Source organism: Cryptotermes secundus, unplaced genomic scaffold, assembly GCF_002891405.2.
Source record: "Cryptotermes secundus unplaced genomic scaffold, Csec_1.0 scaffold1705, whole genome shotgun sequence".
In the NCBI taxonomy this organism is placed as follows: Eukaryota; Metazoa; Arthropoda; class Insecta; order Blattodea; family Kalotermitidae; genus Cryptotermes; species Cryptotermes secundus.
Window position 1 is genome coordinate 199028 of NW_019718639.1, and position 27297 is coordinate 226324.

The window sequence follows — 27297 nt, forward strand, 5'->3', positions numbered from 1 at the left end:
TATTAAGAGAAATCTCTTTCAGAATGTGACGCCGATTTGCAGGCACATAGTACCGCCGTATTGAGAGTTGAAGTTCTGAAGATGGTTGCAGTACGTTCCTCCAAAATGCAGGTGAGCTTCTACTGGACTACGTGGCACCGTACCTCAGAAAACAGGGCTCCTCAGAGCGTGAAGTTCACACATCTGCGTAATGAAGGCTCTATAATGCGAAGAATTTTACTAAGCCACCTCTAGGCCGCGCCATAGCTCAAGCGGTTAGTCGCTGGCTTCCCACCGCGGCGGCCCGGGTTCGATCCCGGGTCTGGTCAAGTGGGATTTGTGGTGGACAAAGTAGCTCTGGGGCAGGTTTTCTCGGAGTACTTCGGTTTCCCCTGCCAATCTTCATTCCACCAATTGCTCCACAATCACCCTCACCTATCATCTGGGGCTGGTACAATAGGCCAGAAGTAGCCGCAGTACAAGGGACTTAGTCCCACCCCACTAGCAATAGAAAAAAAAACACCTTCTTGGTGAATGCTAAAGAAAAGGGGGCAACATATATATTTACAATCAGTAGAAAGATTCTGAACAAATTATATTGTTGCATGTAGATCCGTTGCTAAGTATTGTCTGTAAATAACGACCGTTGCTAGGCAATGGGGGTAACAGCTTCGTAACGCGCAGCAATGGAGTAACTGAGAAGAAAATATTTCTTACTTCTGCATGGTATGGAATCCTCACTCCTCGGTAGTACAGCCAGTCTGCAATGTATGATAAAGGAATAAAGCAAAAGTTCTCCTTTGCCAAATTACGCATCACGTCACGAAGACGCACCGAGGAAGTTGACAAATAGCTCCAAGCATTCTTAACATCAGCACAAGATGGAGATGTGTGGTCAGCTTCACACACCGGAAGCTCTGTCTCCGGAGTAAGAGATCCACGGCGCCCATTGGATAGGAGGCTTGGTGGGTTAAGAGGGATGGTTCTGGAGAACGTCAATATCTCTTGCGCGTAAAATAACTTCAGTTCGGATACCTTGGTTTTACATCTCGTAGCCCAGTCGCCATACCGACTGAGCTATCGCGGCTCTCAGTTCTCTGTTAGGGGCCTACCTGTTCTGCTACAAAGTTGGGCGTGAGTCGCGCGGTAGCGTGGGGAACCTCGTACACCGCGAAGCCAATGGCGAACAGCGGTTTCTTCTTGCGCGTTTCCGGAAGAGTGTCGTAGAACTGTGTGACGGACACCACGACATGACACTTGTTGCTGTTCGTCCGCGGTATCTGGATATGAAACTGAGGATTCATTGCCGTCGTGTCTGCAACATAAACAAGAACTGCGTTAAACGTGTCTGGAGACATCAACGATGGGTAGGAACACTAACTCCAGTTCGATGATAATACAGCAACGTTAGTTCATTCAGAAGACACATTCCCGTGCTTGTTTGACGGACTATACTACAAGATGGAAGATCGAGTCCCGATGAGGTGGATTTTATCAATTGACCTAATCTTCCCAACTGCACTATGGTCCTGGTGTCGACTCAGCCTCTAAGAGAAACGAGTACCAGGAATCTTTCTAGGGGGTAAAGGGCGGTCGGCGCATAAGGCTGACAACCTCACCGCCATCTGTGAGCCGATTGTCTAGGGAATTTGGTAGCCTCAGCGTCTCACAACCCTATGGGCCTTCACGGTCTGTTACAGGAAGATTAACCTTTAGCTTTTATCGTCCCCAGAGGCTCCGGTGAATTTCTACTGGACCACATGTCACTACGGCTCAGAAGATAGTGCTCTGTATTCTTTACAATACTCATCTCCCTACTGCCTTTGTTTCGCCCAGGGAAATAAATTCATATACGCAGTCAGCTTTCTGTTTTATTTTGAAGATGGAAACAGTAAGTTCCTTCGGAACATTGGTAACGATGTATCATACTAAGTGACGTCACATCTTCATGTTCAGAACCGTGGGAACGGCACATTGTCCCTTGTTATTCAAACAATACAACTGGGTGACGGTTGTGTGACTGGATTTGTCGATGCCGATTCATTAATACGAGACTCTTCGGTAACCGTGTCAAGCAGGTGCTGACATCTTGTGAACACGTTCATAAACTTCAATAACCCTGTAGGATTTGAAGTTCTCACACCGCTGTTTATGATGAATACAATCTTCTGAGATATAACGCTGTTTAGTCCGTTGAAAGCTAACCGACGTTTTAGAGGAACACATAGCCTCCATCTTCGGGGTAGAATAAGCAGAGTAAGATACCAGCGTGAACGGTCGACCCGTGTGGAGGCGGGGTCGAATACCTCCGCCGTGACCCTGCGAGTTGTAGGAGGCGACGAAATGTGAAGTTTCAAATCTCAGAGAGTAAAATATGGTCGCGAGTCCCAAAGGACTCGTACCCATAAAAGACTGCTTGGGCAATGGCCAGAAGCATATATAAAAGGCAGACTTGTCTTCTCGTCAGAGAGGGCGCCCCACAAAAAACAAGACCGTAACTGTCAAACAGTAATAAATATCTGGTCATGAGCGCCAGAAGGGGCGAGAAACCAAAACTTATTGACTGACTGACCGTCAGTAGCAATGTGACTTTGACTTTGACAAGAATAGTTCAGTCGAGAGTCAGGCTGTGGAGAGAAAACTAGGAGGTTGGTGTGAAATGGCCCCCAACCTGGGAGGCAGTCAGTTGAACTAGTGAGGCAGTTGGCAGGGAGCTGTCGCTCATGGAGGACTTGAGCCCAGAAGCAGAGGACTAGCCACTGTTAGAAGCCGTTACTAGGCAACTTCTAGTGAAGATACTGCGAGCTGGAAAGGCGTGATTTTATAAAGTGTGGAAATAGCGATAGTGTTATAGATATTTGTAGTTACGACCTGTAAGCGGTCAATAAATCCATTCACAAATCCAAACCCCGTCTATAGTTACACTTACTATGTGACAATTCTATTCGTTTTTTTTTATTTTAATGGCGATTTTAGTTTCTTTTTAGTACTATGGTAAAGTAATTCTGAACAATTACGACCTGCAGAATTACTGGGTTTTTGGGCTCTTTCCATAGTCCGGAATTCTAGGAAGTAAAATAAAACGACGTTTCGGAAACTGGATATTTTTCCGTCTTCAGGTGAAGAAGAAAGGCACCTACTCAGTTGGGCCCCTTAGAAAGAGCTAATCTCAATCACTGGCCTGGAGATTAGCTCTTTCTAGGTGTCTTCCCTCCTCACCTGAAGACGGAAACAGATCCAGTTTCCGAAACGTCGTGTCTTCTATTATCTACAATCCTGGACGATGGAAAAAGTCAAGAAACCCGGTAATTCTGTGTGTAATCCACTATCGTCAGAACCCTTTAGAATTATGGTTTGGATTCAACGCATATACTACGTAAATTTCCCTTTCAATATCCGTTAAAAAGTTACCTTGACGATGGTTTAATAATGGTAGAAACATGTTACGGAATTGGAAGCATATGATTCATGAAATTTCAAAGTAAGTGATACACTCTGATGGTATTCGACGTCGATTTCACGGTCCGAACTCTTCAGCGCAAAGCGGAAACAACTTTCTTCAGTAGAGCTAGCGTGTGATTGGTGAGAGGAGGTTTTTGTCAACTGGACAAGAAAATACTTCTTTCTGAGTTTACTGTCGTCGCTGTTGCTACCGTCCACACTTGACCAAGGTAAGCGCGAATTATGAATTCGTTTATACGGTGTCAGGCAGTGATACTGTCTGGCCTTACCTGGCTGTGGAGACCCATAGAAATCCTGGCTGCCACATTTTCTCTAACAATCGGCTCACAGATGGCGCTAAAGTTGTCAGCCTTACGCGCCGGCTGCCTTTACCCCCAAGGAAGATTCATGGTACTAATTTCTATTAGAGGCTGAGCCGAACCCAAGATCATAGTGCGGCTGGAAGTGTTAAGTCAAATTAAAATCTAATGATCTCATCGTGAATCGAACCCGCGACCTTCCGGCTTGTAGCATAGTGCGTCAACCAACTACGTTACTGCTTGCGCCCAGCTTTCATATTCATATGTGAACAAACTTTTGTGTTTTATGATGTTCAGTTTGTGTTCAAATTTGTAGTGATTAAGTGTTCCGAGTTTCTCTTTGTGACTTTAAATTCATCTCGTCACAGCAAAGAGAATGAAACAATATCTCATATATGACACCATTCCTGCATACGAAGAGATCTATCTTCTCTCTACTCCGGTGAAATTAAACAGCAATTTCACGTAGCCTTCAGTTCAGAGCTGGACAGTAAGCCAACAAATAAACCAGTATGATTCAGGTAGCAAGCCCTGATGATGCAGACATGTTCCTCCGAAACGTCGGTTTTACCGGACTACAATTGGTGTTGTGGGAGCCACCTACATTGAATTACGCGCTAGCCAATCAGCGTGGACCACGGCAACTCCAACGTCCATTGGTTCGCGCGCCGCCTAGCGACGACGTACCTCCGACACGCTAGTCGCCAATCGCAATATATACCTGATTACTGAGTAGTTGCGTAGCAATGGATGTTTCCTAGACTTAGATCGACGACTAGCGTGTAGGAGGTATGTTATCGCTAGGCGACGCGCGAACCAATGGGCGTTGGAGCTGCCGTGGTCCGTTTGATTGAATGTGGGTGGTCTCCAAAGTGTACTTTACCTGTGTAGCTGGGCCCACCGCCTGCGTTATATCCAGAACGCCACCTGCGTCTTGCAAGCACCGCTCGCCAGGGCTGCTTTGAATGCAGAGCGGGCTCACTCATCCAGTCATCAGGTCCGACATGTACAAGGTCCAGGTGAGTAAAGTGGCGCGCGAAGTCTTCGAAAGACATCCTGAAATACGATAAATTTGCAGTGGCGGCTCGTGCATATCTATGGGAGTGAATACTATTTCCTTTTTGGCTGTTTATAGAACTTAATTTCATTCAGAAGGCTGAAGAAAATTGAATAATAAAGAGTTTTATAATATTCACTCCTCGTCAAATATTATTAGAATGTTCAAATAGATAAGTATGAGGTGGGCAAGGCATATAGCATGTATAGGAGACAAGTTCATTCAAAGTCTTGGCAGGAAAACTGAAAGGAAGAAACCACTAGGAAGACCTAATGGTAGATGAGAAGATTAATTGAACGAATAAGCTATGGACACGTTCATTCACAGAAGTAAGACAATGAATATTCTCTCAGTCTGATGTATAGTAACAATACCGCGTCTAAAGCATCTTTTGGGGCAACGTCATCATAAGATATTGACGTGTATAATGACGCCATTATTAAAAATTTACCAGCTAAATGATCTTTCGGGTTGCTTCATCATCATCATCATCATCATCATCATCGTCATCAGATGCTGGTATATCTATTTACGTCATTTTTAGAAATTTAACAGTTTCTAATTTAAAGATACGACTGGAAACAAAATCAACATTTCAGAGATTTCGTTGAACACGCTTGGAAAGATGTATCACAAAAGATGCTTTAGACATGGAATACATTTTTCAGCTCACAGATTATATATGATGATGAATCGAACACGACAGGTTCACCAAGAATGCTCGATTAAGAGTGATCTGAAAAGAAACAACCATGACTTATTTTAAGATAGTATTATTAATAGAGCATGTAGACCCGTTGCTAGGCAACGACCACGAAACAAACAACTAGACAAGGGCCGTTACTAGGAAACGGTCCGTAAACAGCAACAATGGAACGGTGTTTTCTGTATGGTCATGCCGAGATATTATAAGCAGAACAGTTGGTGGGAGTCAGTTTGATGAGTGACTTAGTTAGTCGCTTAGTTAGGTCGCACCATAACTCAAGCGGTTAGTCCCTGGCTTCCCACTGCGGCGGTCAGGGTTCGATCCCGGGTCTGGTCAAGTGGGATTTGTGGTGGATAAAGTGACGCTGGGGCGGGTTTTCTCCGAGTACTTCGGTTTCCCCTGCCAATCTTCATTCCACCAAATTCTCCATCATCATAATCACCCGGGGCAGGGTACAATAGGCCAATCAGTGGCCGCCGTGCCGAGTGGATCCAATTGGACTCCACCCCCCACTAAGCGAATTAAAAAAAAAATGTAGTCAGTCAGTTAGAGGACTGCTGAGGTCCAGTCGTGAGCTGTTGCTGTTAGAAGCTGCTAGATGGGGCATGGGGTGAGTTCAGGAAGCCAGAGGAAGGGGAACGTCCGCCGTTGGAAGACGTTGCAGTTAAGGTAGGGATCAATCAACATGAGTACAGTTTCGTTCAACAGCTGGCATCACTGTCACGCACCAGAATTCCCCGTCGTTCCTGACCCTGACGCTAAGAAGCTCTTTGTCCCTGTCGGATAGGCCGTCCCACTCCCAGGAACGCTCGCTCCAGGGACCGGTCCATTCGCCGCATCCCCATGGATTACGTAGCCTCACGAGAGGTGTCTCTCCCAGGGGACCGCGAACTCTGGCGAGTCCCGTCACACTGTAAGCGTGCTGCGTTATTAATCCGTTGCGCAGCCGCAGTTGTCGCTTGTTGTCTTTCTCCTAAAACATGAGAACATCTCGTCAAGCACGAGACTATTATTACATTACATGGCGATGAATACAGTTATTCTGAAATCTTGAAACCATCTCGTGGAACACGAGATGCATGCTACGTTACTGATCACATTTGTTGTAATTGTAGTAAAACATCTCGTAAAACGTGAGATTTACACTGCTTTATCATGTGACTGCAATTATCCTAAAACATTGGTTCATTTCGCCTCAGACGAGATTTGTTTTGAGTTAGAAGCAGATTTCTACTAAAATTTTTCTGAAACGCCGAAGTATGTCAAGTGAAATGAGACTCGCAGATCTTAGTTAGCAGACGGTGCTTACTGCGTTCCATGAGACTGTCCCATCAATCATGAGACCTGTACTACTTCATCATCTGCCGCCTGATGTGATTTTCCTGAACCACAAATTCATCTCGTCAATTAAGAAATTCATGTTAAGAATGCCGTATTCTGGGATGTGGCGCAGTGTAAATATTGTGTGAGCCGACGTTCCTCCGAAACGTCGGTTCACACAAGATCTACGCAGCGCCACATCCCAGAAGACGGCATTCTTCATAGTCACCGCCATGAAAACCTCAAATCTTGTATCAATTCCTCTTACGTTATCAGATTATGATTATTGAAAATTTCCTGAAATAATGAGCCATCTTGTTAGATTCAGGCTCCGGTATTAGCGATGATGAACTTGTCATGTACAGGACAGGACCAACTCACGTGGTTGATGCTGGCGACGAGTAGGCTAGAGCGAGGCACCGCACTGTTTAGCACCTGAAACGTGAGGTAGCGGTCCTGATTACCGAGTCCGAAGCTCTGTACGATGCCACCCGTGAGGTCTTGCAGCGCCCGCGTGGTGAAGCCCGCCTGCAGGCTCTCGTAGCATCCGTACAACCTGCAACCGGCATCACCCTGTAGAAATGCATGTGACACACAACACGGAGAGATAAAAGAATGACCATAGATCAAAATAATTTCAAGCAAACCCAAATTAAGTTGATCCTCAGAAAAAAAAATGCTCTTTTCAGACTAAACTGGCTCACAGAGCAACATAACTCTAAAAGAACACTGTAGCTCAAAGGAAACTCCATATAATAAAGAGACCCCAAGTATTTTGACCCTCTAAGTGAAAGGATCACAACAGAATGAAGGAATTACACACAGCAAAGTCTCCTCCCTAGTAATAAGGTCCTATATTATAATAGAATCTGCCTATGGTAAGTTTATCCTATTGAGAAACGGGAACCCCTTACAGCAAAGAAATGCAACGTCAAAGTCTCTGTATAACAGTTGGTAACATGCCGATATTTTTTGCGATTAGAAATTTTTAGCGCCTACTCCCCCCCACATCCGAAACACTAAGTTCACCTTTGTGGACTGTATATTGGCCACTTATCTCCATATTTCTAAGTGTATCAACACTTACTTAGCGTAGGCTTTCTCCAGTAGAGCGGCCCAGAACTCTGTTGGATTTGTGCAGTGAGTGTACACTAGTCTGCCTCTGTACGTAGGCAACCTGTCGTCCACCAGGACGTCCTTCCACTCTCCGAAGTGCCAGAACCGGAACCTACAATAAGCATGACCATGTGATGTACAGGTATTGCTCCCGTGGGTATGGCAAATCGAGTCACTGGGTGACACTTTCGTTTCAGAAGGTTGGACACGTAGTTTAAAATCTATGTCATTGGTGAGGGTTAATTAATCTGCACGAATGAAGGAGAAAACGAATGAAGAAATAAGCAAACAAACTACAAATGCAAATACACGTAAACAATTAAACAAACATAAATGAAAAAAATAAGGCTTAAATAGGTAAAGAAACACGAGACAAAAATTAATTAGCAAATGGATAATTTTTTTCCCTTGGCACTACAGCCCCAGTGGGCCTAGGCCTACCTCCATGAACTTCTCCGTTCACTTCGGTTTTTCTGGTTCTTACACATTCAGTAGGGCTCCTTGGGCGGGTGATCATCTCGTCGCAAGGCCTCTACCTGTACACAAACACATAAAAACGCACACACACAAACTAAACATCCATGCCTTGAGTGGGATTCGAACCCACGATCCCGGTTTCCAAGTGAGCGAAAACAGTACATACCTTAGACCGCTCGGCTACCGTGACCGGAAAATAAATAAATACACGAGCAAGTAACCAAATAAGCTACATAGTAACAAACAAATGAAAACGATTGAGCAAAGTAATCCTTAAATAGGTAAACAAACACGAAACAAAAATTAATTAGCAAATAAATCAATACACAAACAAGTACATAGCCTAAATAAATGCAGCCTACTGACTGAAAGACAAAGGACGGCGTGGTTTACTTCCTTTAAAGTTTCAGGCTAAAGGAGTTAGAATGGAAACATTACATTCTGTAGGAAACGCGTCATTACAGAAACATTAATTAAGTATGAACAAAGCAGTCTTCTGGGATTTGGCACCGTGTATAAGTGGTGTTAACCGACGTTTCGGAGGAACGTATCGCCTCCATTAATTAAGTAAACAAAAACTAAAAGTTTCTGACGATGATATTTTAACAAAAGTACGTATATTATGTTTCTTGACATTTTCCATCGTTCTGTTTTTATTTAAAGTACACCGTGTCTGCGCTTTCGGGCGAAACCTACTCAGCTGGGCCCAAGAGACCTAGTCCCTATCTCCGGACACCTGTATCAACACAAGGTACGCTATAAAAACCAAGCACAACGTAAACCATCTGCGGGAGTTACGGTAAAACAGTATAACATTAAAAAACTCGACACGTGTAAGGCACAACACCAGAGAACTATCAGAATAGAAGTTATCACTGGAGAGACAAATCCTCTGTATGAAAAAAAAAAGAAAAATATTCACAAGTTTCATCTGAAGACGAAGACAGAATCCAGACTCTGAACACTTTTTTTTTTGCAAATGAAAAAAGAACAATGGATAATGTCCAGAAATATAATATTTGTATTTATTAAGTGGTATGTTTTGTTCACACTTGAGATGCGGCAGTATCGTAAAACAACTAAACAGTATTCACGATGCGCTGTCTCCCAGCATCGACTGTTTCTTCGTATAAGGTGAACTTTCCCTAATTGGACTCGTACTTCGAGAACGGGAATGGGCTCGGACAGACAGCAAAAAGCAATGAAAGGACAGGAGGCTGAGTATGAAGAGAACAATACCAACTTGGCGTAAATACAGGCTGCCAAGAAATCTAAACCCCAAGTCTGCTCAGTTAGTGGACTCGACCAAAAATATCGTTCGCTCTGTTGAGAATGACCAGGTATATTAACATGGAGTGTACCTCCATGCAGCCGAGTCCTTTCGAGAAGCCAACAGTTGTTCATCTAGTCTAGAGCTGTCTAGTATTTTATGGAACTCAAACATTTATTATAGTGTTCGTAAGACTCCGCCACTGGTCACTATCCACAGCCAGATCAATCCAGTCCACGCCTTCCCATCCCATTTCTTTAAAATCTATTTTCATAATATCTTCCCTTATATGCCTATGTCTTCAAATTTGTCTCTTTCCTTCAGGCGTTCCTATCGAAAAGTATGCATTTTTCCCCACGACCCCAACAGAGGGAAAGTAACAGGTTAGTTAAAGGCAAATTCTTATCACGTCTCAATTAATTAAGCATCAAGCTGTGAATATGTATGTATGGGAAATTGAAGGCATGGCTCCATTCATTCTCAGTATTAGATGAGGGCCGGTGGTCAGCTTGGCTCCTAGGCCGCTTTACTTGCAGAGGAAATGTCCCAGGAAGCCACTGGACAAGGTGCTGATTGGGCCTCAGATGCAGTCCTCCTCCTTTAGTATGTACCTGGGATAAAAATCCCTAAGATTTTCGGCCGGGTACAGGAGTGTTCTACTTTCGTTTCTGCGCGAAAATTAGATAATGGAGTTTTCCGATTCCCATAATGTGTTTCATTATATCTTCCGATTTTCAGTAATGCGTTGCATTATCGCTTCCGGTTCTCAGTAATGCGTTGCATTATCTCTTCCGGTTCTCAGTAATGCGTTGCATTATCGCTTCCGGTTCTCAGTAATGCGTTGCATTATCTCTTCCGGTTCTCAGTAATGCGTTGCATTATCGCTTCCGGTTCTCAGTTTTGCGTTGCATTCTCTTCCGGTTCTTAGTAATGCGTTGCATTATCGCTTCCGGTTCTCAGTAATGCGTTGCATTATCGCTTCCGGTTATCAGTAATGCGTTGCATTATCTCTTCCGGTTCTCAGTAATGTGTTGCATTATATATTCCGATTATCAGTAATGCGTTGCATTATCTGTTCCGGTTCTCCGTAAAGCGTTGCATTATCTCTTNGTGACATGGTATAAGAAGAACTTATACATATTATTTGAGCGTGAATCTGAACAGGATACAGGATGGAAATTAGTGGAGAAAGGAAGTGATTGCGTGTGATTGTGAANATTATCAGTAATACGTTGCATTATCTCTTCCCGTTCTCAGTAATGCATTGCATTCTCTCTTCCGGTTCTCCGTAAAGCGTTGCATTATCTCCGTATACTTCTGTAGGTTTACCTTACCTGCAAATATGACATTTCAGAAGGGTTTTATAAAAGTCACATTTAAATTTCAGCTGATTCCTTTAAGTCAAATCAAGTTTCCCAGAAAGCACAATAGATCGTTGAAGGTCGCAGTGAAAAGCCAGATTATTATGGCCCACCCCTCATATATTCATTCATCATTCATTCATTCATTCATTCATTCATGTTTCCTGAAAATGACCGTTGATAGGCATAGCACATTACACAAGTCAAGGGACGAGTGTCACATGCTGATAGTATTTTTTTTTCCTTCAAATGTCGAAGTTTTCATCCTGTGGATGGTTAAATAATGAAACAACCAATTCTCCAGTTGCATCTGTGGACAGTGAAAAGAGAGGAAGAAGAACCGACGGTATAAAAACATGGCTGTTATAAATGCAAGAGCAGGTCCGCTCCTGAGTTACATCTTCATCTCTCGAGACCCTTATCCATTTCATTAGCTTCATAGAAACAATGGTAAGCCATTAAATGAAGACGTGCAAGACAAAATCAGTCACTGTCTACAAGAGAGATATCCGATGTGCAGGTGTTCAGTCAACAGTCCGATATGCGTGACTTGAGTTCCAGGCGGAAATGACTGATTATTATCTTCTGAAATGACGCCACACTCTTTAGTAGATTCTCACTAGACTACACGGGGTCACATTCCAGGAGACGACCATTGCATATTACCGTTTCAACAACAATCCGTCACTGAGCAATTTCCTGAGGCAGATGAATGCACTCTACATCCTAATAACTTGTTACTATAAGTTCCATTTTAATATTATCTTCAAGAATACGGTGTCCTTGGATGTGATGCAATGTAGTATGGTAGATCTTTATAGACGTTTCGGAACAGCCCCGAAGCTGAAGACATCACATTTCTCCGGCATGTTCCGATATAATTCCTCAAATTAGAATGTAAATTTGGCTTCAACTGGTTAGATAACAGGTCCGAATCTCGGTCAGAATATTGACTATCGTGACTTTTCATTACTTATTCTAGGTAAATGTAAGGATAGTGCCTCAAATTACGCTGCGGTTGCTTCCTTTCAAATCCCTTCCAATTCATCCATCTTCCTATCTTTCGAAGTTATAAAATCTAGCTATTTGCAGCGTTGTTAAAAACCACACAACCCTCTCATTATCTTAAACTGTTATACCTCTTTAACGAGCTGCGGTAGCATTGTTGGTACAGCGATTGGCTACGGGCTGGACAACCGAGGGGTCGATGTTCGAGTCCCTGTAGGGTCAAGAATGTTGTCTTCTCCAAATCGTCAAGAACGGCTCTGGAATCCAACCAACCTTCTATCCAATGGGTTCCGGGGGCTCTTTCCATGGGGGTAAAGCGGCTGGGGCGTGAAGCTGACCACTCACCAACCAGCGCCGAGGTCAAGAAAATATGGATCTATACATCTACTCCCCCATACGCCTTCATGGCGTATGTTACACCTTTTTACGAAACTCCCGCTTCGGATCATGAAGAACAGTTTCCCTCCTAATCTTGCTGTCACTTCTGCGCAGGTCCGCAGACAATGGCAGCGTGACCTGGGTATCCAGCACTCTCACTTTCCTTATAGAACGGCTGCGATTGGCATTCCGCGGCGGCACCTCCCCNCCGTTTCTCTCATATTAGGAAAGCCGCTTCGCTCCTGAATCTCTATCGCGATCTCTCGTCGTGACTTATTTGCGTCTTACTGACATAAATGTATCAGCTTCGCCTTCCTTAGGCTCCTCCTCCAACCTTACCACTCCCATAACCTCACATTCCTGGTCCTGTTCCTCAGTAATAAGAATAATAATAATTTTATTATCCAAGTACGTAAAAAGTGAAGTAACGTCTTCTCCACGTTAACTGAAATATCTGCAACGAGTTCGCGGGAAAGCCTATGGAGGCGCCACTTGACGGCTTGCCGGTGACCGCAGACAAGTAGATTGTTAGCAGTAGTGGTAGTGGTAGTGGTGGTGGTTAGTAGTAGTAGTAGTAGTAGTAGTAGTAGTAGTAGTAGTAGTAGTAGTAGTGGTAGTAATGTTAAAAGGTGTAAAGCTATCAGGCCGGTCACGGTAGCCGAGCGGTCTAAGGCATGCACTGTCTTCGCTCGCTCGGAAGCCGGGATCGTGGGTTCGAATCCCACTCAGGGCATGGATGTTTGTGTGCGTTTTTCTGTGTTTGTCTACAGGTAGAGGCCTTGCGACGAGCTGATCACCCGCCCAAGGAGTCCTACCGTCTGTGTAAGATCTAGAAAAGCCGAAGTGAACGGAAGTTCATGGAGGCAGGCCTAGGCCCACTGGGGCTGTAGCGCCAAGGGGGGAAAAATAAGCTATCAGTGTGTTCAATTAAAGAGCACGCCATAAAGACGTACGGGGAATGGAGGTATAGCTGCAATGTCTCTCAGGCTTGTGCATTAGATGGAGGGGAACGGTCAGCTTCACAGCCCGTCCGCTTTGTACCCTATTTATCGCAAGGTGGGTGGCCCCCAGTGCCGGTCTGGACCGTGTGCAGAAGAGAGCATGTCTTACCTTTGCTGGAAATCAAACGCCGTGCCCACGGTAGTCTAGTATGTAGCCTACTACACCAACTGAGTTAATCCGGCTCTTAGGCCAAAGGTTATTATCCCTGGTATCCAGCCCATGCGCTGTTTCTCTTCGCAAAATACTGAGCACGGGCAGTGGCGACCCATGTTCTACCGTTACTCGCTGGTTCCGGTCATGAGAGCCATGTGTTACTGTAACACCGGTCTGCTCCACCGACCGAGCCACCGGAAGCATGTTTATGACAGCCGGAATGTGTGAGCGTTGCACGACTTCACAGGAAGGCAGTAATTAACATGAAACGTCAAGACGTAGCGGTATCGTTCTGGGATCTTGTTCGGGAGCTTCTCCATTCGAATCTCCAGGACATCGGATATTCTGACTGGATTTTGATTTGTTTCATTCTGGTCCGTCACACTAACAATATTACGAATGATAAAACAATTCCGTCCAGTGTGACTGTTGAAGCTTTTACTACTTCACTTCTTAGCACCCTAAGCTTCAACAGTCACGCTGGACGGAATCGTTTTATCATTTGTAATTCTGACTGGAGTTTATTCACGATCTTCCTCAGTCCCTCCAGACAATTTTCGGGATCATCCCTCGATAAGACCACGATAACTTCCTTCCAAATGTCGCTGGTGAAGGCGGATAGGCGGATGTTTGTGTCGAATGGTTAATAGAGACAGTTAATGGTGATTTGGTTAGAAGGACGAATCGGTTTACAGAACAGGATGAATAAAATGTAGATAAATCAACAGGAAAATGAATGAAAAATAGGTTGGCGGGTGGGTAGAAGAAAGAACGAAAGCTAAGTATTTTGCAGGTTTAGATATTGTCACGTGGCCGCGTATCCGTGACAAATAATCAACGGATTATGGATTTAGACGAAGCTGTTTATTGGGTAATTACGCCAGGCCGAACTACAGCCTATTATCACACGTGATAATTATAACACTTCGTAACTGCCAACAATGATCACACTCTAATGTTTCCTGTAACTACGTCACACGAAGGCTTCTGTCGGTTCTCCTCTTGCTGATCACTGATCTGATCCCTGTCCTGGTCTTCTCCCATATCGACGTCTTCCTATCGAATCTCTCGAACAGTCTTCACTGCTCCTTATATAGGCTCGGCACGGACCACCCACAGAAAACACATCGCTGCTCAGCAACGGATATCATGTACTGTTGTCAGACGTGTCCACCCATGCATTGCTTAGCAATGGACGCCCTATTGTTGCGCATTCGTTGCTGTGATATATGTTTACCGGTCTCTTACCTAGCACTGGACGCCTTTCTATTGTTAGATGCTCGTTGGTTTGAATATGTTTACGTATTCGTCTCCTAGAAACGGCCCAATCTGTCACAATATTCTCAAGGCCGGAACTATGAAAAAGTGACTGACATATATTCTCGTAGATTGTTACCAATGCTTCGTAGGGACCTGCTTAACACATCTTCGGGGCAGATTATTTTTCGTTTACACTTGTAACGGCAAAAAATAAAGGTAAAGCTATCCATGTAACAGGCCGTGGAGACCCATAGGATTTGAGACGTCGAGGCTCCTACATTTTCTAGATAATCAGTTCACAGATGGCGGTGAGGTTTTCGGCCTTACGCGCCGGCCGCCTTTTACCCACCAGGAAGATTTCTGGTACTCACTTCTATTAGAGGTTGATTCGATCATAGAATCATAGGATTAGGTCAGTTGAAAAATACTACAGTCGATGTGACGTCGTGTAGTCCAGTAGCAGTTCACTTATGTTTCGGATAAACGTAATTCTTCCATCCTCAGGTTAGAAGAATTAAACCAAGATAAGAGCAACCGGAGATATGGAGAAGGCACTTCCTTCCGAAACGTTGGCGGGCTTCTACCGGACTACACGGCGTCACATCTCATAGTCACCGCTGTGGAAACTTCAAATCCAACAGAGTTCATTGTGTTTGATGGTTAAGAAATCCAGAGGCCAGCACACGAGAGCAAAAGTTTCTCTGCCATTAAGTAATGTCTCTCTGATCTTACCGGCTGAACTTCTGTAACCGGTTGCAGTATTAATAAGCCATCGACATTTACTTCACGTCTCATGAGACTTCCGGCCAGTCTCTAGTCCACTGAGGTGACGTCATTGTAGCAGCAACATTGTAAGTTCCAGGTTTCTGTGCCTCTGAACTTTCCTGTGAAATGATTTTCTGCGTTTTTAACACAAATTTTACCAAACAAAACGAAAGCATAATGGCGAAATTCCCATGGCACATCTAAACGACAAAATGGCTCAATATGTAATTTTTATATTACTTGCCTATATTATGAATTTTGAGGCGAACAGGATCTTGACATTTATCGGTCCAATATCCGATGTATATAATGAAAATATAATTACTTTTCGTCTGTTTCCCACCGCGAGCCCAATAGAGAACACCGAAAGATATTGTAACACTATCTCTGTTGGCATGCCAATATCTACGAAGACCACTGACCCAGTGGAGGGGGAGTGACCAGTAGCTGTGTTCTCTATGTCGTCCGTGCCAAGTCCAGTGTGTAATTCGGTGAGGCTGGTTTAGTTCCTGTTATTGAATTGCGTCACCAGGAGAGGACGAGTGGGTGTGTAACAGTGAATTATAAAGTTTGTAAATAACAATAGCGATATAATTACTTGTAATTATTGGTTGTGCATATAAGGAATAAATAAACCCGATCATCCAATCCCGAATTCCCGTCTTTAGTCACTGATACACGTGACAATATAATTTATCTAGAATTATCAAGTCAAGGAGAGTTAGATGGGCAGCGCGTGTAGCACGCATGGGGAGAAGCTGGTTACATATAGGATTTGGTGGGAAAGCTAGATCTACACGTGGGTGGGAGAGTAATATTAAGATGGATCTTAGAGAGATAGGATGGGATGGCATGGACTGAATTTATCTGGCTCAGGATAAGCACCAGTGGAGGGTTCTTGTTAACACGGTAATGAACTTTCGGTTTCCACAAAATGTAAAATTTTTTAATAACTGGGCAACTGGCGACTTCTCCAGAAGGACTCAAGTAAATTGAGTCAAATAGTTACATTTTTTATTTGTGTCTATATTTATTTCACCTGCAGCTGCGCGTAAGAAACCGTATAAATCAAATGCATCTGTGTTCTACTATGTGAAAGAGTCACGTGATCAGACTTGCGTAAGGTTAAATATTAAAGGTGTTCCTGTACTTCACTTAAGTACCAACACATGAAGACGTACGAAGGAGTGAAGATATGGCTCCACGTGTTCGTAACCTCAACCACAGATTGACGTGAATTGAGTGATCAGCTTTACACCCAGCGAGAAAGATCCTGGTGCCCACTGTATAGGAGGATGCTTGATCCCCAGAGACGGTCTGGATGCTGTAGAGATGAGAAAATTCCTTTTCCCCATGCCGGGAATCAAATTCGGATATCGGTCTGGACTGTAGTCTCTACAGTAACTATCGTTTCAGTGGAAACTGTAACATCACGCCTAATGGCTTCCCTTGTCTTCAAGGTTGAACTTTGCATATTTGTCGCTTGATTAATGTAACTGTCACGCCATATGTCACTCAGAGTGCCGCTGTCAGGAGTCATGAGTATTGTGCAGTCAACCGACGTCCCGCTGAGAAGTCGTTGTGCCGTCATCCGTGGTCATCTGTACATCTCTTTCCTCGGGCCACTTTTTAGAAACCAAGTCTCGAATACACGTATTCTTATTCGTCCTATGACTAATATTCTAAATCAACAATAATAATTTAGTTATATTTTTAATATGCTTATAAAATATATTTTCTTCGCCATTCCTTTCACACTTTCGTTAGAATTATGAGATGGAAAGTAAATTTTAAAAACTGAAGTTGTCCCTGTGCTTAAGTAATTAAACATTAAAACATGAAGACGTATAGGCGAGCGGATGTACACAGCCACGCATTCTTCACCTCGACACTAGTCGGAGGTGGGTGTTCGGCTTCATGGCACGGACGCATATAATAAAAAGTGTAGCAGATACCAAACCGCCTCTGTGGTCTAGTGGTCAGAGTTCCTGGCTACAGATCCAGAGGTCCGGGTTCGATTCCCGGGGCTACCACATTTTTTCTGAGAAGTAGTGGGTCTGGAACGGGGTCTACTCAGGCTCGTGAGGATAATTAAGGAGCTATTTCAAGGAAATAGCAGATCCGGTCTAGAAAACTGAGATTAACGGCCGTGGGGATTCGTTGCGCTGACCATGCGACACCCTCTATCCGCAAAAGGTGGCACTAACTTCGCCGACAAGCGGTGGTCGCTCGGTCGGTATAGTTCGCTTGCGGACTAAAATCACGGAGTTTGTTTTGTAGGAGATACCAAAGCGTGTCAAACTTCTGTGACAGTCAGTCCTTTTACAGGCTCAAACTCGAGACCTTTCTAGGGATGTACCAAGTTCCAAGAGAATGTTTTCAACTGGAGCCCTACATAAGCACGCAGGGCGCGTGGTAGCGTAGTTGGTTGAGGCACTATGCTACAAGCCGAAAAGTTGCAGGTTCCATTCCCGATGAGGTCACTGGATGTTTCAACTGACCTAATCATTCCAGTCGCACTATGGCCCTGGGGTCGACTCAGCCTCTAACAGATATGAGTACGGGAATCTTCCTGGGGGTAAAGAGCGGCCGGGGCGTAAGGCTGACATTACCGACATCTGTGTGCCGATTGACTAGAAAATGTGGGAGCCTCGACGCCTCACAACCTTACGGGCCTCCACCGCCTGTTACAGGGGTAGCTTTACTTTTCATGTTTTACACAAGCACGCATCCTGAACGCAACACAAGGATACAACAAAACCACCTCACAGAAAGCGAACACGAAAAATACGCATATGTAATATAAATACAGTTTGCGAAAAAAGAATACACACATCATACGAGAATCTGGTTCTGTCGTGCTCATCAAGAAAAATTATAATTACATAGGACTCGGGGCCACACGTCTAAATAAAATAAATATAAATTAATAAAGACGAAAATTAAAATATTAACAACAGGTAACGAATATTGGTCTAATTTTAACTAGTTCAAAATTATCCTATTTTGAAATAAAATCAAAGTAGATTTTTAAGGCTGATATAAAATTGAAAGACTTTTTATTGCGAATAATACATGCCCTTCAGAACACGAGTAAAAGGTTTATATATGCTAAAAACGGTAATTCGTCACTGTGCTTAATTAAATAAGCACTGGGCCATGAGGGAGTGGATGTATAGATCCATAGGTACTAGTACTAGGTACTAGTTGGAGGTGAATGGTCAGCTCGGCCGCTTTACCCCTGGGAAAGAGCCCCCGGTACCCATTGGATAGGAGGTTGGTTTCACGGTTCTGCGCTTCACCGTCACCCACGCACCACCGGCTGCGAAGCGCACGAGAATTTTGATTCCTCGGTCTTTCGACCCGTAGCCAGTCGCTATACCGACTGCGCTAACCTGGATCCACAAAGATTTATATAATTTCAGTATTTGTTTAAGGCTACAACTAAAAGCCTATGACCTTCCCTCAATTGTAAACATTGGCCAACGGAGGGGGAATACCGGAGAAAGAGTTGAAAGTGACTGTGTAAGTATCACCTGTCGATGGCCAAAATAGTGGCTCGAAACATATTGTAATGTAGAGACTGCCTTTTTTTTTCTTTGACGCTACAGCCCCAATTTGGGCTTTGGCCTACATCCATGAAACTCTCCGTTTCACTTCGGTTTTACTAGATCTTACACATTCTGTAGGACTCCTTGGGCGGGTGATCAGCTCGTCGCAAGGCCTCTACTTGTGCACAAACACAGAAAAACGTACACACACGCACAAACACTGAACATACCATGCCTTGGGTGGGATTCGAAGCTATGATCCCGGCTTCCGGGCTAGTGAAGACAGTTCATACCTCAGACCGCTCGGCTACAACGACCGATGCAGAAACTATATAGTTACAATAGAATTATGCATATACTGTGAGACCCAAACTGCATAAAATAATCTACACACAAAATGAGGCAATAGTTTCTCTGTTTTCATTCTATACAGCATATGCAGAAGGGAAAACTGGTTAATGAATTTGTCGATTTGCCTGTAGCTGAGGCAGGTTTTGGTGACTCTTTACAATTATACTGGCCGAAGCCACGCCTACTGTAAATCTGTCAACATGGGCAGCCCATCCATCATTGTTACCTTTAAGCGGTCTTCCCGAATCTTTCGAGACAAAAACATGAAATTGGGCAAGGTCAGCCTCCACCCCAACCATCAATCTCTGTCCGAATTTCACTGCAGAAGAATGAAATGGCCTGGAATTAAATTTCGTTTTAATGAATTTTAGACGCTTTTTTTTTGTACGCTAATATTGAATATTTATGAAAGGTTAACAAATTGCATGTTACATTCTGTACCTACACGTAAGAAAGGCAATGCAAATTCGTGTCTAGGCGCGATGGCAAGAGGGAGAATAATTCAACTTGATATATTACAATCAAAACTATATAATCTTGTATATCCACGCGTGCTACATGTCTCGCCGCTGTCATGCTTATTGATTCAATAACCGAACCAGTACTTGAGCTGTAGCCTGCATATATTGATGACTAATTAATTAAGCACCGCGTCATGAAGACGCATGGGGGAGTAGAGGGATAACTCCATAATTCTTAACATCGACACTAGATAGCGATATGTGATCAGTTTCACGCTCCGGCTGCTTTGTCCCCAGAGAAAATCCGTGGCTTACGCCGCATAAGAGACCGGGTGGGTCACAGAGACGGCCCGAACTTTATGAAGTGAAAATATTTCTGGCCCTACAAGGAACAGTACCAAGTTTATTTGGACATCCAGCATGTAGCCTATGTTTGGAACATGTAGAGAATCATTTACGAGAGAAGAACTGGGCACTGTCATCAGGAAGGCCAAGAATGAACTAAGCAGCACGTAAATCCGTACAGTGAAGGTCTTGGCTGTGTAAGGCAGCGGTTGGCGGCGCCATAGCTCAAGCGGTTAGTCGCTGGCTTCCCACCGCGGTGGTCCGGGTTCGATCCTGGGTCTGGTCAAGTGGGATTTGTCGTTGACAAAGTGGCGCTGGGGTGGGTTTTCTCAGAGTACATCGGTTTCCCCTGCCAATCTTCATTCCACTAAAATTCTCCATCATCATAATCAACCGGGGCAGGCTACAATAGGCCAATCAGTGGCCGCCGTGCCGAGTGGACCAAGTTAGACTCCACCCCCCGCTAAGCGAAAAGGCAGCGGTTCTCAGTCTTTGTCAGACCGCGGCCCGGTAAATTCTTTTTTCTATAAGACGGGGGCCGGAAGCGGGTCGCGGCCCGGCGGTTGATTACTGCTGGTGTAAGGGTTTGTTCTTCAGTAATTTCACGGTTCGTACTTCCAGTATTACTCTCGCGCCCTGTTCTCAAATAGAATCAGTAAGTGTCCTTGCAGCGGCCTCCGTAGGCTAGAGGTGACGTTCCCACTTCATGACTCGTGGTACGCGGGTTCAAACCCGGCGGAGGTCGTGTAATTTTTAAGGGCGGAAAAATTCAGGAAACAAGTCCTCCGGGAGGGACTTTAAGCCGTGGGTCCCGTGTCGTAGTTTTAGGGCACGTAAAAGAACCTCATATCTCCAAAGGAGGTCACTTAGCCAAATTCAAGGACGTTTCCCGCCCAACAGTGGTCTCTAACGCCTCTGATAGATGGGGGAAGCATTATAGATACCGCCAAGCCAGTAGGGGCCGAACTCGCTGGCTCGGTCGGGACTGATGGTACGCACCAATATCGGTAGGGTATAGAGACTGGTAGAATATCATAGAGGGAAGCACAATGGACCAATACTGGTCTAAGTGCATGGGGAAACCCACCCTCTCCAATAACTAACTAACTAAGTGTCCTTGCAACAACGTGGGCGGATCATGTATCACACCCGTAAAAAGGACACATATTTTTATACAGCCTGTAGTGTTCGGGGTTGTGACACCGCGCAGATTTCTACACCAAAGCTTCAGAGGAACATTAACATTCTCATGTTCACGGCTCGACAAACGTGGAGTTCTGCGCACTCCTGCGGGTCCCAGTGCGCGCCCTCTTAGAATATTCCGCAACCGTATAAAGGGCGGTCACCAATCACAGTTACCTCGAAGTCTAAAGCATGACATGTCTTCGGCCGCTCGAGGCATTGATGTTTGTGTTTGTGCTGTCCTGTGTGTAGGCAGAGGTCTTGCAGCGGGCTGATCCCCTATGAAATGAATCCCACCGATTGTGTTTTGGATTAGGAAGCTGAAATAAAAGAGGTCAGGGCCCAACAAAGGGCTGTAGAGCCACGAACGAACGAAGGATGGCACTCAACCAGCTGCTTAATGAATCAAGGATTAACTAGAAGTGTGACATTCGACAACCTTTCTGACACATATGCAAAGCGTATAGTCTAAACAAACTGCCGCAGGGGCTAACGTAGCCGTAAGGGGACATCACTTCAGATTTGATGTGTGGCGATAACGGCCTGTACTTTACCTGAACAGCCCACAATACGTAGCAGGGTCGAACGTCTGGTCGGGCGGTACGACACGATCTAGGAAGCGGGGAGTGAGCGTGAGCGACGAGATGGCGGCCAGGAGCCATGGATCGCCCATTTCGCCGGCCTCGACGTCCAGACGCCCAGCGTCGGCTGCTGTTCCGCCCCCACCGCTCTCCGTCGCGATGAACTTTGGTCTCTGGCACATCTCCTGCAGCACAAAAACACCCGGGCTGTTCAGTTGTTGGGGAGAGGGAATTCATTGTAGTGTCTAGGTTATCATTAGGTTATATATGCTATCTTTTTCTTCCGTTTCATCCTCACAATATATGCAGACAACTATACAGTTTCTAGAAGTCTAAATGAGGCACGCGGCAACGTAGCTGGTTGAGGCACTATGTTAGAAAACGGAAGGTCACGGGTTAAATATCCGATGAACTCATTGGATTTTTCAGTTGACCTAATCATTCAAGGCGCACTATGGTCCTGGGGTCGACTCAGCCACTAACAGAAATGAGTACCACGTATCTTCCTGGGGGCACAGAGCGGCCGGCGCGTAAGCCTGACAACCTCACAGCAATCTCTGAGCCGATTGTCTAGAAAATGTGGGGGCCTTGACTTTTCACAAGCTTGTGGGTCTCCACGGACAGTTAAAGGGATAGCTTTACCTTTTTACCTTAGACGTCTGAATAAAATGAATATAAAACAATAAAAATTGTAATAATAAGAATAATTAACCAATATTTGTCTAAGATTAACTAGTTCCAATTATCCTACCTACTTAAACCAAATTTTAAGGCAGATTTGTAGGTTTTAAGGCAAAATTTGCAAACTGAAAAGACGTTTGTATTGCTAATAACGCATGACCTTCGGAACAACACGCAAAAGTTTATATAATTTACAGTACTTAAGTCTACAACTAAAAGCCTACGACCTTCCCCAACTGTAAACATTGGCCAATTGGTAGCGGAGTTGAGTAAGCCTAGCTGATGATGGCCAAAAATAGTGGCCAAAACAAGTCGTAACGTAGAAACTGTATAGTTATAATAGAATTATACATATATTCTGAAACTCAGACTGAATAAAATAGTGTACATACAATATGACGCTAAAACACAATATTACTATATAGAAAATATAGTATTCCTCAGTAACCGTATCCATGAGGTGCTGACAACTTGCGAACACGTTCCAAACTGCTTAGTGAATGGTGGAAATAGCTTTCGTCTGTAGAGTTATCTCGCACGTGGTGTAATGAGCCAGTTTAAGCTTAAAAATTCTAGTAGTTACATCTGACCACCTCTGTGGTCTAGTGGTCGGAGTTCCTGGCTACAGATCCAGATATTACGGGTTCGATTCCCGGCGCTACCAGATTTTTTGAGAAGTAGTGGGTCTTGAACGGGGTCCACTCAGCCTGGTGAGGATAATTGAGCTGTTTCAAGGAAATAGCGGCTCCGGTCTAGAAAACAGATTATCGGCCGTGGAGATCCGTTGCGCTGACCACGCGACACCCTCTATTCGCAAAAGTTGGCACTAACTTCACCGACAAGCGGCGGTCGTTATAGTTCGCTTGCGGACTACAGGCCATGGAGTTTGTAATAGTTATATCTAATCTTAAATTTAAATCGAATTTACTTAAAATAGTAAGTCGGAAGGGACCCAAATTTTAACTAGCAAAGATTTTATACTAGTACTGTAATTTATGTGTAGTCAGTAGCCATTTGTGTATTTCTTAAGAATCACCCCATGATGGCCTACCTTGGCTGTGATTTGATTAATAAAAACATCTGTGTGACGGTAAGCGTTCAACTTTTAATTGTAAGCACCACAAAAACAGGATGAAACACTATAAAGGCGAGTCCACATTACTCGTGCTCGTGCTCGTGCTCGTAAATCTTCGTCCACACTACTTCAGCTGCTCGCCAAGCTTCGGCGAGTGTTAACAGTTTTATTTTATTCTATCCTGTTTGAAAATTGTAGGCCATGGAAACAAACTACATGGCCTGCAGTGGGCAAGTGAACTATACCGACCGAGCGACCGCCGCTTGTCGGAGAAGTTAGTGCCAACTTTTTGAGGATAGAGGGTGTCACGTGTTCAGCGCAACGAATCCCCACTGCCGTTAATCTCTGTTTTCTAGACCGGAGCCGCTATTTCCTTAAAATAGCTCCTCAATTATCCTAACGAGGCTGAGTGGACCCCGTTCCAGACCCACTACTTCTCAGAAAATCTGGTAGAGCCGGGAATGTAACCCGATACATATTGATCTATAGCCAGGAACTCTAACCACTAGACCACATAGGCGGTCCTAGACCATGGAAACCGACAATAATTTAGAATCACCCTGTATTCGTTTTTGTGGTGTCGAATTAGTGCTCAAATATGCAGTGACTATGTATACAGTTCCTTCTTCCGACAGTAATTCAGCTCATTACAGCAAACTAATTAACATAAATGATCTCATATGCGTATCCTTCCTCTGCTATTAACAAATTCTCTGTTTTGGTGGAGTCACGGCCCACTAGACACTCACCCCTGGCCTCATCCACACGATGGGGTGAACTGGTGGTTTCTTATGATGGAACAGAACACGAGGGCCAGGAGGGAATTCGCGGTCCTCAAACAGCACACCTCGTTCACGGCACATCCGACGCACAGCATGATAATGTGACTGCACACCGCGAGGCCTCTCCGCTGTCCAGTACCTGCAGCAACAGTTAAATAGGGAATTCATATATCACTGTTATTAACAAAGTACAGTCTAATTAAAAACAAAATTGACAAAAGTTTTGGGCGTTTCACGACAGTGAAAAAATCCTTACTGATATCTTCTGGGTTATGCGTAACGCGACAGGTGTGTGCCAACGTTTCAGAATAACAGACTACTTCCATCTTCAGGATATCCTGGGATAGAGAAGTAATAGTTATCCGACATATTAACAGCCACCTACTGCAATATACGGCATCACAAATTTCTAAGTACTCTTAAGATGGAAGTATCAGTTCCTCCGAAAGATTTGTAACCATCTAGCAGATAAAACTGCGCCATAACATAAGAGAATGTCCTGAAGAAGGAGGCAGTAATTTGTTGCGAAATATTGGTTAGTAACCTACTACACTGTGAAAGGAGAAGTTCATGGAGGTATGCCTAGGCCCACTGGGGCTGTAGTCCCAAGGGGAAAAAAACCTACTATACTACACAGTGTCATAACAATCAGGGCATCCTGAAGACGTAGGCAGTATGTGATAACTTACAATACACAATGACCTAACGTCGAAAATTCCTGAAAATAGTAGCAGTAAGTTACTACGAAACTTTTGTACCCATTTACTAGAGTACACGGCGCCGTAACTTTCGGGGAACACATTGCATGTGGCTGCAATGTGTTCCCCGAACACGTTACTACCCATCTACCAGACTACACGGCTTCTTATCTGAGGAGATTACAATGTAAACCTTCAGTATCATTAAAATATCAATTCTTAAATAAAACAGTATTATATACGGAGTGCAACTTGTACTCGGCCAAAAAAAATGCCTATGTCCAAACAGTTCGTAATTCTCTTCAGTAACCTCGGATTAGTTCAATCTCACTACATTAAATTAGGACATAATCCTTCAAAATACTTTCCAGTTCTTTAATCACTAATCATTCTACGCTGTTCTGTCTGAGTTACTGACTTTCTCTGTCAATGGCTCTACAGCCTTTTGGACCTTGGCCGCTTTTTCAGTTTCTTAATCCTATACACAGACATTAGGGCTTCCTGAACGGGGGATCAGCCCGTCGCAAGGCCTCTACCTACACACAGGATAGCATAAACACAAAATAGACACACAGAGACATTTATGCCTCTAGTGGAATTCGAACCCAAGATCACAGTGTTCGAGCGGGCGAAGATGGTTGATCCTTAGACCACGCGGCCACTGTGATCGTCCTCAGCTACTGAGAGGATGGTTAAATGAAGAAACAAACAAACAAACACCCTAACATGTATTACCGATCCATTATTTTAGACTGCGAGGCTTACAAAGAAGCAGGCGCACTTTCTCTTGTCTGCTTAACGAACATTCCCGTGTTGATATGCGCTCAGTGAACTTACAACTTGGAGTGGTCCTTGACGCAACAAATTCAAGCGTGAACAGGTGGCTTAATAAACATGGTTTCAATATGGGCACCCCACCCTCTGCTCTTGTGTTACCAATTCAAAGCCAAGCCAACCTCTGGGTGGAGGCCTCGTTATGCAACGAGGCAGTCCCTTCCCTGACAGCCAACCCTTGGTCCTCCATGAGATCTGTGATGCCAGCTCGGAGATAAAAGTGTAGATATCCCTGTGTTTACTTAACACTTAAAAGTCACGCGGTAATTCAATATATCACCTGTGTCCCTGTGTCAACGTATTAAACATTGAATTCCACCCACAGAGTGTGTTTATGTGTTCCGTACAGTTCTCACAAAAACAGCGACTGTTTCCCTAAACAGCATTAACCGGTTAGACAGCGTCTACACGAGCGCACAAAATGCATCCGTTGTAACGAACGTACTTTGCTGAGGACACCACACACTTGCAGAATGCGGTGCGTAGTTTCTTGTCTGCAATGAAACTACGCACCGCATTCTGCAACTGTGTGGTGTCCTCACCAAAGTACTTTCGTTACAACGGACGCATTTTGTGCTCTCGTGTAGACCCTGCCTTAGGCTATGTAACAGACACGTCATGTATCCCTGTGAGGTAAGAACTGAATCATATAATATTTATAAGAAACAGTATTTAGTTTTCCGTACTCTGAAGACTCCCAGAGCCGTTAGAGTGCCAAATATGGTTATGAGTCCCGTGGGACTAGGAACAAGGAATTACTGTGGTGGCGAAAGCCAACAGCAATTGAGCAGTGAGTCTTCCGTGGTTTTTATTCGGTCCTAGAAAAAATGTTGAGTTGGTACCTAAATTTCATGTTGCACTACATGCTTCACATATAGCCCTTCCATCGTTAAATTAAAATTTTAATATAATGCAGCATTTCCAACGTTAATATCAAAAGTAATTTCGATCATAAGCAGTAAACCCCCGACTTGACTTCTCTCTCGTCAGGTTATGCCTTCAGACAGCTTATATCCTTCTACCAAATAATTTATTTCTGATAATTCATAGTACTATCCCATCTCATAATCTATACAGCTGAATGATTACTGTTGAGTAACGTAAAAATCAGTCAAATAATTTTATTTCTCTGGGCAGTGGAAA

The 27297-nt window shown here is 44.2% G+C and overlaps 1 protein-coding gene across 3 annotated transcripts in view; it reads right to left on the reverse strand.

Annotated features, from left to right (window-relative positions):
* LOC111863721 (calpain-1 catalytic subunit) overlaps positions 1 to 27297 on the reverse strand; it is a 152898-nt gene that overhangs the window by 16258 nt on the left and 109343 nt on the right. For all 3 annotated transcript variants that reach the window (XR_004512957.1, XM_023850305.2, XM_023850292.2), the window contains exons 4-10: positions 24590 to 24761; positions 22058 to 22269; positions 7911 to 8051; positions 7205 to 7379; positions 6232 to 6476; positions 4624 to 4796; positions 1092 to 1294 (exon numbers count right to left, since the gene is read on the reverse strand). Coding sequence is in view for 2 of the 3 variants with exons in the window: in XM_023850305.2 (XP_023706073.1) it covers positions 1092 to 1294; positions 4624 to 4796; positions 6232 to 6476; positions 7205 to 7379; positions 7911 to 8051; positions 22058 to 22269; positions 24590 to 24761 (1321 nt within the window). In the remaining variant the exon portion in view is untranslated. The remainder of the gene's footprint in view (positions 1 to 1091; positions 1295 to 4623; positions 4797 to 6231; positions 6477 to 7204; positions 7380 to 7910; positions 8052 to 22057; positions 22270 to 24589; positions 24762 to 27297) is intronic.